The 15,443-nt window shown below is 23.1% G+C and overlaps 2 protein-coding genes across 2 annotated transcripts in view; both read left to right on the plus strand.

The window, feature by feature from the left end:
* LOC112591371 (hemicentin-1-like) overlaps window positions 1-2,548 on the plus strand; it is a 184,078-nt gene extending 181,530 nt beyond the window's left edge. The window contains 1 exon segment of the mRNA XM_025335178.1: window positions 2,314-2,548. Within this exon segment, the coding sequence (XP_025190963.1) occupies window positions 2,314-2,478 (165 nt within the window). The 3' untranslated portion in view covers window positions 2,479-2,548.
* A 4,899-nt stretch (window positions 2,549-7,447) lies between these two features.
* On the plus strand, window positions 7,448-11,649 carry LOC112591382 (EF-hand domain-containing protein D2 homolog). Its single transcript, XM_025335191.1, has 3 exons — window positions 7,448-7,587; window positions 8,403-8,550; window positions 11,346-11,649. Exons 1-3 carry the CDS (start codon window positions 7,487-7,489, stop codon window positions 11,499-11,501), a joined length of 405 nt encoding a protein of 134 aa, XP_025190976.1. The 5' UTR covers window positions 7,448-7,486; the 3' UTR covers window positions 11,502-11,649.
* The last annotated feature ends 3,794 nt before the right edge of the window (window positions 11,650-15,443 follow it).

The following is a 15,443-nucleotide window of genomic DNA, read 5'->3' on the forward strand; positions in this document are numbered from 1 at the left end:
TCAAACAATCATACAATTCATAGCATTTCTAAAGGTTCTTAAAGTCAATTTGTAATATTTTTATGATTATTTTGAGTTTTTTTTTTTTTTACTTATTTCACATAAAAAGGCATTTGTGAGGCATTTTAACAACATGATGTGCTCTTTTTGAAAAGTTTTTCTTGAAAAATAACAATAGTAATTAATAATTAATTTGATATTATTTCCATGGGTTAAAATTCTAACAAAATCCTAGGAATCGTTTTCGAGATAAAATATATTACACTCGGGTACATGTCTGTTAATAAAATATATTTTTGATATGCATAATCGTATTAGTAATTACATTTCTACATAGCAACACTATTTCCTAATTTATGTACCCAAATATTAGTTGATATATTATTATATTATTTTGTTATAGATTATAATTAAGTGCAAGCGCTATTTTTCAGTAACCATCCCACAAAAAGTTACCTATATAACTAATATAAATTAAAAAACAAAAATTACATAAAGTGTAAACTAACGGTTTTCATTTCACAAATTGGATATGTGTTGTCTCCACTGTATTAAAATAAAAGCATCAATAGTTACGATCAAATTTTATGTAATGTATATCCATTTCATAAAACGTTTGATTACATTGAGTGGATGTAATATATATGTACAGTAAATAATATACCTATAATATAACTCAATCTATTATACAATTATAATATTATGTACTGTTTTAATAAATGTTATAATATTATCCACCTGCATAAATATTAAATCAGATTAATATAACAAACTACGCATCTAAATATAATATATTATAATTTCGATAAGCACAAATATATATAATTAAAAATGAAAATGAAAACTACAATTGTATACTACGACATCATGTGTTTAAAATGTTACAATATATTAAATTTCAAATTACTTATTATTTACGACAAATCTTATTTTTTTTAATACCATTAATTTATATTTATAAAATAAACTTAAACAAATAAAATATGTATATAGTTCATACTATTATTTTTATTTTTTCATATATTTTTTCTCTTTCTCTCGATGAGTGCCTAAAATGTTACCAAAACAAATATTATAAAATTTTATGTTTTAATTGCTTTTCATACAAATAATCACTCATACAATAAGTAATGCGCATAAATCAATAATAATTAATAACCCAATTAAAATAAATTGACATTTTTTTTTTTGTAAATCTGTAAAATATAAGGTTACTTTGATGATAAAAATGTGTATAATAAATGTTAATATTATCATTTATACTGATCAGAAAACCCATTTTCAGGTAAACCACTATCCACTTAGTTAATCACAAATTTGTACAACCGTTAATAATTGGTTGGTAAAACTTAAGTTAGATAAACATTTCTGGTACCTTCCCATAAGCTGAGAAGTTTGTGTTAAATACATTACCTTAAATCTTGAAACACCTCTGAAGTGATTAAAGCAAATCTATTATCACATCTTTTACCTATACATAAAATAGATAATCAGTTTTGTTTTTCATTATTCATTGTAATCAATTTTGTGAAATTAAATAAAGTGATTTAATCTAATAAATTGAAAAACTTCCCATATTTCCTATGTTGAAAATAAAATAATTTTAATTGGCTATTAGTATTTACAAATTAAAATGTTACAAACTCAGCTCAGTTTAAAATTTTATAATATTGAATTACATCTTTTTTAAATATTATGTATTTATTATATTTTTAATAAAGAATTCAACAATAATGCTCAATATTAAACACAATATTACAACATTGTTAAAAAAAATATAATTATCAACATAATAATATTGCGCGTAATATAATATTATGTATTAAAATAAAAATTAGTTAAAATTAAGATAAATTATCAAAATTTTGAACTGTTTTTATTTATCATACTTATATTATCTCGTAATTCGATCAATTATTTATAATACAAATTAATCAAATTATAAATATGTTTTCAATATTTAAATGTTAATGAATATATAGTATGAATTTTTTTTTTTTTATATATAATAAATTTACAATCTATACTAATTAAACCAATAAGTTTATGGGAAAAAAGAATAATACATTGTGATTTACATGATTAATAAGTCACCCACTAGTGACTTTTTGCTTGAAAGGTGAAGGTAAAGAATAAGGTAATAAAATTAAGGAGAGAAAAAAAATAAATAATATTCGTAACAATAAAAATATTTCAACTAAGATCATACGCATAATATAAATATATTGATATAGGTAATAAAAATATAGGAAAACAATGTTTGGGATAATTTATCTTGCGATCAATTTAAAAATTGTTTAATATTGATTACAGCCCGCTACATCAATTGGCCCAGGTTATAGCAACAATGGCTACAGACCTGAACAGCATATTTCGACAACCATTGCGGTATCATCCCGGTTACCACCTTACCATCATCGGGAAATCGTTACAGTACGAACTCCATTGATGTCTAGCCAACAAGAAAGCTGCGTTTAATTATATAATTATAAACGTGTAATTCGTATTATTATCTTATTTTATGTTATGTAAACATAAAATACATAGTCCTATATAGTCCTAATTATTATTATCATTATCATTATTATATTATTAATATTACCCAATATTATTCTTATTATTATTAATTGTATTATGAATATATTTTGTTAATAACTTCCTAAATGTATATTAAACAAAGATTTTTCCTCTGTTTATCTTTCCCTTGGACGTTTCTAACATTTGTACTCATATTACATCTGAACGTTTGTATATTATAATAAACTCTTCTAAATTCATTTTACGTTTAATAACTTCAGTCTATATGAATTTCCATTGGCTTTTGAACTAGGTACTTCGTAATTCAATTTTTAAATCCTTATTTTACTTGAGGTTATCAAACATGATTATGATGGTTAAAATTTGGTATAACCTTAATCAAATTATTATTATTATTCATATCAAATGTTTCATCTTTAGTAATTTAACATGAAATGCTATGTAATATTTCTGATGTTCGATTGTCTTTATGATATGTATCATCTCCAGTCTAGTACAGAAATTAAATATATTTTGATATGTGAAATGATTTTACAATAAAAAATTATTCTGTTTAGCGTTACACACCAGCTAAATATAGTGGAGTAATTCCATTAAATTCGTGTTAATTTAATTACACTAAATCATAAAAAACTTGTGAAATTCAACAATTATTATTCCAAATAGATGCATTTTTTTTCGAATAGATTTCCATTACCTGATTACATTACCTGCCTAAGTTTTGTTATAACAACACATTTTTTTTTTTTTTTTGGTACAAATATCTGTTGTAAACGTGAATCAAACTTGGAAACGTCCTCCATAATACTATTTTATGTGTTGAGAGTGAGACAACTAGACGAATTCCTTACATCTTCACATTAATATTTAATTATATAAAATTTAATATAACCCTATAAAACTGTACAATAATATCTATATTATAACATCCATAGTGAGTAATCCACCAAATAACCAATACTGCTTGTTCTTTGCTGGATAACAGTTGTTAAATGTTATAATTTTTGTAAAAAATGAATTTTAAATTATCTGTGTTTAAATTTATTATATTAATGGCTAAGTAATAATATTGTTGTTGTTTGTATTTAAGTTGGAAACAATTATTGAAGTAAAATTGTCATTGATTCGCACACCAGCGACATCGTTAGTCTACTGTTAAATAAGGTATGGCGTTTAAAAAAAAAAAATGTGAATAAAGTTTTTATTATTACTAATATTAATACATTTTATTTGGTGTAAATATTTAATAATAATTATTTATGATTAAAATCGGTATCGATAACGATAACGAGTTACCCTTAGGAATTATTGATTTATATAATAGTTTAATTACATACCTAAATAAAATATTAATGAAAATACTGATATATTATAATACATTTTTACATTAAAAACACACACGAAATTTTTCAATTTTTGTTTTGTATTTTAGATAGCTAGATCTGTAAAACATATATTTTTTTTTTTATCAATTTATTATGAATTATTATTATAATTTATAAATTATCTAAGAAATTTTTATTTAATTTATAAAACATGAAAATTAACTACTATACTTTTATATTATAAACATTATTCTCGTAAATTTTATCAAGTTAATTAAAAATTCGTATATTATATAATGTTTGATTAAAACAATTTTGTTCAACTACTAATTAACTATTTAGTAACACTGTTTTATCTTAGAATTTAGTTTTTCAACTGAATTTATAATTACCATTACAGTTTTGTGTTGTTTTTTTTTTTTTTTTTTGTTCAATTTTGTATCAAAACTTTATTATTATATATTATTTATTACTTTATTCTTTTCCGACTTTCGGTTTATTTGTATTATAACGTACTACATTATTATAATTTATAATGTTTATATAAAGTTATAATAATCTTTTTAATGTCAAGTATCAATGCATAAATAAAATAGTTAACATTTAAATTCTAATAAGTAGTAATATTTTTAAGTTTTTGATAGCTCGTAATATGTTCATTATTAAAAAAAAATATTTACATAGGCAATTAGAAAAAAATTGTTTTATTCACGTTGTCGCTACTTATATAATATAACTAAATATAAGTCAATAAGTGTAATCGTATTCGCACACACAAGATGCCAACTCTGTTTAGAAGTTAATGCTATTTTTCTTTCGGTTATAACTAATGTGTATTCGATCGAAATTTAATTTACAAATACTATCCGTGTGTGTTTATATACAATATAATGTGTAATATACATTTAATAATAATATATACTTCTATCATATCTATTTAGTATTATACATAATATAATAAATACATAAATATATCGATCAAAATTTGTTCGTTTTGTCCTAAGGACGGTTATTAATATTATTAAAACTATTATTATTACTATAATTAATTATTATTAATGAGTAAGTGTGTAAATTGTGTTTGATTATTATTCATTCGTTACAAAATTGTTTTACAAAAATATACATGTGACGATTTTTTCTTCATATCTTGTTTTTATTTTTATTTACGATATTATGATTTATATAATAAGCATTCATATTTTCCTTCACTCATTTTTTCTAATGGACAATTAAGCAAAATAATAAGTTCAATGAAAAAATGTGATAACAGATATTATAGAAATATTTAAATATCTTGTATATATATATTACTAATTATTATATTTAGTTTATTATGATAACATTGATATTTTATAACAACTTAACATTTTAAATATCAAAAAGTATAATTATCAATTATAGTTAAAACCATAGTTTTCTTATCAATTCATATTTTTCTCCTTCGAATCCAGAATATATAACTTTAATTTTTAACGATAATTAAAAATATACAACCCTCACTTTCTGTTTGTCAACATTAGAGGTTAATTTTTTGCTGTAAAATTATATAACAAAATATTAATTGTTTTACTAAAAAATACCATTTTTCACACTTTAAGAATATATCTACTAGATTCTATTCAAAAATAAACTTAATTTCTTTCATTTTAGTATTTATATTTAAATGTTAATCTATTTGTTATATTCTTAATTGAGTTCAAAATAGCAAATGATTTAATTACACTTATTAGTTATTGTATTTTCAAAAAAAATTGGTTTTGAATTACATATATATATATTTATAAGATAATATTATTAGTAAAAAGTAATATATTTATTACATGTTTATTTATATCATGTTATATAATTATTCATAAATGTTCAATATAAGTAATCAAAACTCAAAAATAGTTTCTATTTCTATGCCATCATTACTCAATAAATACAATTAGTTGAAAAATTATTTAACTTTGCCTAAATGAAAAATATTTATCATCTTAAGCTACATGGCTGCAATAAAAGTTACATATAGTTAAACTTAACAAAAGGACATTTAAGATCTTGTTTTATTTTAAATATTATTTGTGCTTTAGAATTAAATTTTATACAATTAAACTATATTTTTGTAAATATTGAGATCAAAATAAGCCACATGGTCTGAAAAATTTACTCAATTTATAAATTATGTCAACAATAGAAAATAGTGATCAACTTTTTCATCAAGTAATACACAAAAGGTAAAAACTAGACGGCACACTGGAGAATTGTATTAAATACTTATATGCCCTTATTTATTGATTGAGAATATCTACTCGTATGTAAACTGTTTATTGATATTTTTTAAATATTTAAATTGATTTTAAAGTTTAAGCTTGAACATTTTGTAAAATTAGTCGCAAAATGATAATGTTTTCTTATAACTACATAAGACTTAATAATAATCACGGTAATAATTAAAATTATATTTTAAGTAAAACATTTTATTTTGCATTTAAACTTAGTTAAATTATTTAACAAAATTGCGTATCAAAATCAAAAATTGAAGAAAATATAATTAAAAAATAAAACTTATTAAATTATATTTAGTCTATACATTTTAAACCGTTCATATAAATATTTTATTTTACACATTTCATAATACAAAATACTTACATATTTTAGGTTTAATAGATTTCTTAAAATAGAGAATAAATTATCAAGTGGAAAAAGCTTAACCACAAATAAGTATTATTATATAATATATTACCTTCAGTGGTTAGTTTTATTTTCTTTTAATTTCAAAACAATTTAAGAGTTTTCCGCCTGATTTAAGTTTAAAACTTACTATTAAATTTGTGGTTTTTTTTGTCTTTAGGAGAGCTAAATAAAACTTAAATTACAGTGAACACATTACACAAGTAGGTAATTTAATAATGATGTATATTTAAGGATAGCTAAGTATTTCCCTAATTAGACTATAAAATTAACCTAAAATGAAAGACGTTAGGGACTATTTTACTGAGAAACATTGCATAATGGATTAATTCAGTAGGTACTCAGTGTCGTATCTAATTGTTTTCCAATGATGAGATTATAGTATCGTCTTTTTTATTGAAATACTTTTTAATCAAACAAAATTAAATGTAATACAAAATATACACATTTGTCATACGTAAGCAAACTAGATTATTTGATATTCATGAAATAAATTAAACATATATTAATTCATTATTCTGCACTTTATTGCCTCAATGAAATGCATCTGAAAAATGAAAAATCATCATCGACCTTTGCGCTGTATCCCCCTGAACGTGTTCAACCACCACCAAGGCCGAGGACAATATTAAAAAAACAACATGATTTGACAACTCAATTCGTAATTTTCAATGGGATTATCATAGCTAATGTCAATTTTCCGTGGTCATGGTTGTGTTCCTGAATTTCCGGTAAACTTCGATCAATAGTATTTATATGACACTACAAATCAAAAATAAAACAGTTATTGTAATGATATGTAACAGATAAGTCGATAACGTATTCTCGTTTATTTAATGTGATATCTTTGCTACAACATTTATTTTATTTTTATAACTTACGTTAAAATAAATAAGAACAGTTTTGTTTATTTATTATTTTAGTTAAAATACAAAAAAAAAAAAAAAATGTTCTCAAATCTTTCATTCAAAGACCGACAATATATATTAAAAGAATTTCCAGAACTTTCGCCAAATTTAATAAAACGTTATGAAAAAACTTTTACTAGGTAATATTTTTTTTAATCATTTCATATTATAGTATTTATAGTTAGTACCTAATTATTATTATAACTGGAGTATTATCGCATAATAATTTTATTGCTTTCTATTATAGATAATAGCATACTTACTTAATAATCTTGATAGTTGATATTAATTTCGAATTATTTTTCTGTTTGTTAAACATAAGGTATGTAAACATATTTTTGTTTATTATATTAATTATAACTACATTGCACAATACTTATTACTTATTATTCACTTAAACTCATTTTTTAATTAAATTTTTATTTTTTTGTATAGTTTTATAATTTAAAATAGTTGTAAAACTTTTAAATAAATTATAAAATAGTAGAAAACGTATACACATGCAGGGTAAAGATATTCTCAAATAATAAATATTATTATTAAAAGTAGAATTATTAGTATTATCAATAATAAAAAAATTTAAATAAAATTATTTTTTTTATTTTTATAACTATTAACGGGTGTTGTCCTTTTTGTAAAAGTTTTTAAATTATATAATTACAATTGTAAAACAATATCAAATAATTAAATTATACTAAGATTAAAGTTAAAATAAATAACAATAATTTGAAGTATAAAATGTTTTAAACGTATATATTTCATGCTGATTAATAATACAATATAATTTAGTTTAAAATAGCCGCCGGTTTACGTTATTTATCTGCAATATCACAAACTATTTCATAATAGAAAAACGATATATGATTTGATTTATTAATTACAATACCAGTAATTTAAGTTTGCTAAGGATTAAAAAGTAACATCCTTTTCATAATAATAATAATAATAATATTAGATATGACACGGACAACGATGGATATTTAGATGTCGAAGACCTCAAAGGTATGATGATGGTACGTGGTGTTCCATGGACTCACTCAGCGATTATACGGCTTATTAGAGACGCAGATGAAGATGGTGATGGAAAACTAAGTTTTCGCGAGGTCAGTATAATTGTCTTTATTCAATATTTACGTATCATTTCTATACTTCTTTAATTAACTGTTCTGTTGTGAAATTGTTGAACAGTATCACAACCTTGTTTTTAGGTATAATTTATTTATATTTTACGAAAAAAAAAATTTTAGATGTTAGTTTGAACATAAATGTAAATACAAAAAAATTCTTTTAAAAATAACCTTACATATCATTTTAGATTTTAAATTAGGCGATGAATTAAGTCATGTATATAATATAGTTAGTTATATTAATTTTACATAATGTATATATTTTTGTATGTCTAATTTTACTTCTAGAAACAGATAAAAGCTTTTTCTTCATCTTGAAAGATGGAGATTTTTAATAAAAGATTTTTTGGTTCGTTTCTTAAAGGTCCAATATAAAAATGTCATCATATATAAAAAAAAAAAAATCACAGAATAATGGAAATATTTGCAAACATTAGTTTTTGATAAAACCTTTGTTATTGTTTCTTATTTATATATCATATATTATAAGTATTAAGTAGTAATTTAGTATACTTAACTTTTTATCTATAAATTATTTAATTCTACCAAATAATCAATTGAAAAATCAGTAAATTTTAATGACAAAATTCGTATTATAAAATATCTCTAGAAATAGATGCTGGCAATAGCCTCTGCTCAGAATTATTACTATTTCTATGCAATGAGTAATCACTAAATTCTAACTTAACTTAAAATGTGATAAGTTTCAACAAAATTAAAGGAAAGATATTACATGTTATTTTATTATATATATTTCTAAAAGATATTGGTACTTCAAACTGCAAATTAAAAAAGAGTATAATATAATATATATTTATTAACATACAAAACTACAATTTAAGTTCAATACAATTTACACCATAGCTACTCAAGTTTAGAAGAATACTTTCTTCGCTGGTAAAAAAAAAAATAATAAATTTTCAACAATAATAATGTTAATCATAATAATTTGTAGTAAAATTATTATTCTCTGGACAATGAAAATTATGTAAACCACGTATTATGAGACCACCCCTATTTTTTTCCTCATTGTCTTCTTAGAGTATTAACAATGTCTATAATTATAAGCTAATGCCACGTCATTTTTTCTAAAACAAAAAAATTTGCTTCTATTTATTTATTTTTACAACGTTTTACTTATGAGTTATGATTATCATAAACTTACAAAGTTATAGTATCTCAAATAATAATATTTTAGTTCATATTATAATACATTTTATCATTTATTGCTATGTCGGATCTAATTATAATAATAAAAATAAATATTTCAGCATACGATATAAATAAATTTAATACATACGTATTTGTGAAAAGAAACTTAAATTAATTTTAAAATATTTGAAGTTAATGCATTCCATACATTTGATAATTATATTGTTAATTGCTTTAAAAAACATTTTTAATAAAATTATTTATCCTCTCGATTGTTAAAACTAAGTGCTAAAATATAACTATTGCAGAAATTTGAAACCTTTTTCCAAGTGACTTGGTTAATATTGTTTTAACCGAGGAATATCGAATGGCTTTTTTGAAATTAATAACCAAGTATGAAAACTGACATAGATATTCCAATTTGTCGGTTTGTTGTCGACACCCTAATTCGGCACGTTTTACATTTCTCAGCATGTATCAAAGTATAACAAAATAATAATAATAATATACAGGATTTCGTACGACTATGACAATTAGATTATATTCCGTATTATATGACTGTAGGTATAAACAGATTTTCGGTTGAAAATTAGATCACACAAAGGAAGGCTGTAGCACCCATACACAAAGTTAAAAATGGTTGATACGGAAAAATAATATATTATCACATTGCCTGTATATTATAATGCACGGCCGTATCCTATTAGAGAAAAAAAAACCGCTGAAATGCTTCTTCCCCGTTTAGATTGGGATGGGATATTACTAAACTAATGCAATATATTATCATGTTGACACTTGAAATCGGAAAAGATACGGACGATATGAAACTGTTTTAAACTCTTAGGATTCTCGGAATTCCGTTTGGGGATGCGTAAGAAAATTGTTTGTAGGTTAATGCGTTAAATTAAATATTATAATTAAATATTTTAATCGCTTTGTGTAAACGGTTGAGTGCGCGACCAGCACGGATGATGTCGTCCTATATAAGGTTTCAGAATACTTCGTTTGCGACGTGATTATATTTTAAATAGTTTCCATGGCCGGAAATTATTATCACACTACCCGATTCCAAAATTGGTAAGACTATTAATAGTTTCACTGTACAATATGATCTTCAAAGTTTGCCAAAAATGTTTGAAGAATTATCACGAATCATGGTAGATATACCTCTCGTTAGACACCTAAATGTTTATAATAGGTAAATATGTAAGACGTACGTCATTTTTGATCGTCTTGACGTTGTCGTTTCTACAGTTGTGTTTCTATACCAGTGATTCGTGAACATTTACGCCCAAGATCGTTATTACGCATAAGCTTAATTGTTAAAATGTATATTATTTATCCAGATAATAACCAATCGACAATATATTTTCATAAAAACAGCGAGCACGAATATGCTCTTGTATTTGTACACGGTCTAAAGATCTTTGAAAACATTGTATATGATTTTCTTTGAAGTTATAAGTAAACGTATAAGTTAAATATTTAGTAAAAACCCACACGTATTATAATCACGAAACATATACAAATTTGCCAAAAGAGTGTATTTTCCTCCACACGTGTCTGTTTTTAATTTAATTTTTATTATTATTATTATTAATATTAAGTCATTTTCACAGTTTCTGATAACGCAACGCAAAAACGTGGAATGGGCTCGCCGAGTATTATGCGCCCTACCTGAAATCGACGTCGGCCGTGTGGGCGTCAAAGGGGCTAAGAAATACTTTGAAGCTAAACAACCGTTGCCCGTAGCAGCAAACCACAAAAACGTGTAATATTAAAAGAAAAACAGATAATCATTGCACATAATTAGTAATATAACATAATAAAATGTCTCAAGGTAATACAATTTTACAATAACTTTTTTTTTTTTTTTGATTATTCATTATAAAATAATATCTTAACTACTATTTACTATGTCATTTTAAGAGCCACAATTGTTATTGACCATAATAATGGTTTTTGATTTACTTAAAAACACATTTTTTTCCTGTGTTTATTTCTTTTCAATTTTAGATGATTAATATTTATGTAAATATTTTAAATTTTTCTATGTGGGTTTTAAATGAGGATTAAAAAAATAAATTAGTACATGATTTGCATACTTGTATAAATTAATTATTATTATTATTTATAAATTATAATGTTAATGATATAAAGAACATTGTTCATTAATGTGAATAAGATAAATATTTATGAAATAGTAATATTACAATTAGTCATATTATTTAGATTACAGGTGTTTTATTTCATTATCTAAAACAATCCCGATCATATTACATTAATCAATATTTATATATAGAATTTTTATAAATAAAATATATTACTACGAAAGTATAATGTTTTATGACTACGAGTTCGTTAATTTTTTGTAAATATTTGAATTTTTATTGGTTAATGGTAAATATACACTCATTTGGCGTTCATCAACACCGTAAATATAATATTATTTTACGGAAGAACACGACGACATTTCTTGCCCTCAATAGTTGATTGTATACCATTAAAACATTTTTGTAATATCAAAATCAGTGTCTCAGTAAAAGATTTCTAAAACAAAGACGTAATGAATATAATACTACAATATATTTAACTAAAATTTACCACTTATGTATATAAATTACTTCAAACACAAAATATGCAGATAATTTAGTGAATATTATACTGTTAATTGTAAATAGTCGCTACCACATTTTCTTCAGTGAAATATTGTGCACATCATATGCGTATTATAGTATTATAATATATTTATACACGTAGTTACGCTGATGAAGTTTTCAAACTTACAACAATAAAATTAAATTATATTGTCTGTATATGTTGTATTGCAGTTATGTTCTGTATTTTCAGCACAATAATAATTAGACAGAAAAGATCTGAAAGTTTTTTTTATTACTATTATTATTATTAAGTTTCCTAATTTTCACCAAGCAAAATTTTTTGTTGTATTATAAAAACTATTATTGGCTGAACAAACTTATAAAAACTTTAACATGAAATCAACTTTATAATTATTCTGCTAAATTTTATTGATATAGTATCTCGATAAATTATGGCGTATAATATAATTTTCAAAATTAAAGCAATAATTATTTAATTTTATGTTTAAACAAGACCAACTATACAATATATTTGAATATTAAAATAATTAGGATTTATTGTTCATTGTTTTTTCGTTAAACTTTACGCAACTAGGTAGGTATATAATATAATTCAATATAATATCAGGAAACAATTCAGTCTCATGAGTTATGCCAATGTTTTTACATTCAGAATCATTCTTAGGTTTAATGCTTAATACGATGATGAGTTGTATTGTAATCAGTATAGTATGCAATCCGACAATCAAACACGTACGTTTCAAGCTGGTAACATAATATGAGCCTAATGTGATTTAAATATATATCACCTACTGGATTTCGAGTCATACCTTCATAATCTCATGAACTCGTATGCACTTACTAATAATCTCTTATAATCTGGTTTACACATCTCAATTAGTTTAATTTATTTACCTAATAAACTATTTGATCGCGAAAGCCTGGAATCTATATAGGCTGGTAACACAAAATGCACCTTTATGAGTGATTCTCCGTAAGAAGATTACGCAAATATTGTTTTGTATTCAAAACACTAACTAATTGTTAAATAATTAAACTATTGCGTTACCGACATAATAGCGAATACGAGTCATAATAAATGTTTGGTATTAACCATTTAGAAGGGTTTTTTGTTTAAATAGTTAACAGCGGAAACAAAACACAAGCATTTTAACAAAAACATAATATTTTATGCAATTAGTGAAGAAGAAAAAATAATAGAAACGGATATGTGTAAAAAAGAAAACAATTAAAGTACACGTAAAGAATATTCTTTAAGATAATTCCAAATTATAAAATTCCTTTTTAACAAGCAATGAATTGTAGGTTTTTGTTTTTGTTCAGCTATTCATATTAAATATTGTTCTCATATCTGAATAAAGTGAAAATAACATACTTTTCACATTACATGGAATTGAGAGAATTTTATATTTACTACAATATATTTTTTTTCTTTAAAATTATTTTTTATGCACCAAAAGTGTTTAACAGGTTTCAGGTAACCTTTAAAATAAAAAATGTATAGTATATAATATGGCCTTTAAACATAATATATAACTTAATCCAAATTAGTTGTTCATTACTTTTTTCATAGTGGCAATGCTAGTGAAGAGAGCGATTTTGGTATATGTAGGGCTATTTAATAAAACGGTGGGTGTGTAGATTTCATATAAGAATCTTTGCTCTTTATATAAAAGTAGTTTAAAACGCCACTATAACTTAACGATAACTGATAATAGTTACCATAAACATTTTCAGATTTATAAATGTATTGATTTTACAATGGCTAATGTTTTTCTCGGGCTGTCATCACCTTTTGAGTCAGTAAAAATCTTTCGATTTTCAAATTTAGAATGATTTCTGGTCACAAATTAGGTCTAGTTGGTATTTGGGATATACAGAGATTGACAAAACTAAAAAAAATGTCCTGTACATTTGACTTCTACTGTACCTACTGTTTTTACTAATACTGTACTTATTTTTTTAATATTACGTTAGGTAAATGGATTTTTGCTAACAGCTAGTATAACGAGAGTAATTCATTACGAAACGTATTATTAATAAAAACAAAATTTAAAGTAAAACCAGACCGATTTCGTAATCAAATTATGGTTTAAACAGTAACTATTTGTCATACGGATTATGGGAGCAAACAATTTTAGTTTAAAAATGGTAGTCGTCTTCTTTTTGAAAATATAAATTGGAAGTCAGAGTTATAAACGTAATAAAAGTTTTAGATGGTCATAATGTTTTATTTTAAATCTAATCAAATTATATTTTTAATTTAAAAATACAAAAATAAAAATTTACTTTATTCACATTTGTTAGAATAGATGACGAATTTTTAATGTGCAAGGCTTCGTTTAATAGTCTATTTTCAAACGCTATACTATAATACATATCACAGTACATCAATGGTTTTTTTTTTCACGGTAATAAATGAAAATATTGTAGACATATTTATATGGTTTCGAAAATATATTTTATTACATTTTTTTTTATTATTATTATTAATATCATTATTGTGTTGATCTCTCGTCATTAACAATTTTTAATTATCATAGATCATTTTAATCGAAAATATAATTCCCAAATCTTGTTATAATGACATAACGTCATACTAGGGATATGAATTTTATAAACTTTAAATTTAAAGAACGAATGTAATTTTCAATTTCTTGAATGATTATAGTATATAAAAAAAAAAAAAAAATGATTAAATTTTAAACATTTTTTTAAAAATTAATAATGATTATTTTGCATTTTTATTAATAATATATTAATATTAGGTATCTAATATGCACAATTGATAAAAAATATCCACCAGTCACTACAAATTCATAACACTATAAATATGCAAGTAGATTTTTTTTTTTAGCGTTTCAACATTCACATTGCCACATCCCATACAGATTTATGGGTTAATTTATGTTATGTAGTATCTACGTGTATCTACGTATAAATTCTTTGAAAGGATACTTATAATTTTAACAAAAAATAAATTATTTAAACCTTTATTTATATATATAATAAGTATGCTGATATTAATGAAATAATGTAAAATGTATAAAAATAAAATAGTTATTAACAATACTTTGGTGTGATGTCAGAGCTGTG

This window comes from Melanaphis sacchari, unplaced genomic scaffold (assembly GCF_002803265.2).
Source record: "Melanaphis sacchari strain LSU unplaced genomic scaffold, SCAv2.0 Contig132_pilon_pilon, whole genome shotgun sequence".
Taxonomy (NCBI): Eukaryota; Metazoa; Arthropoda; class Insecta; order Hemiptera; family Aphididae; genus Melanaphis; species Melanaphis sacchari.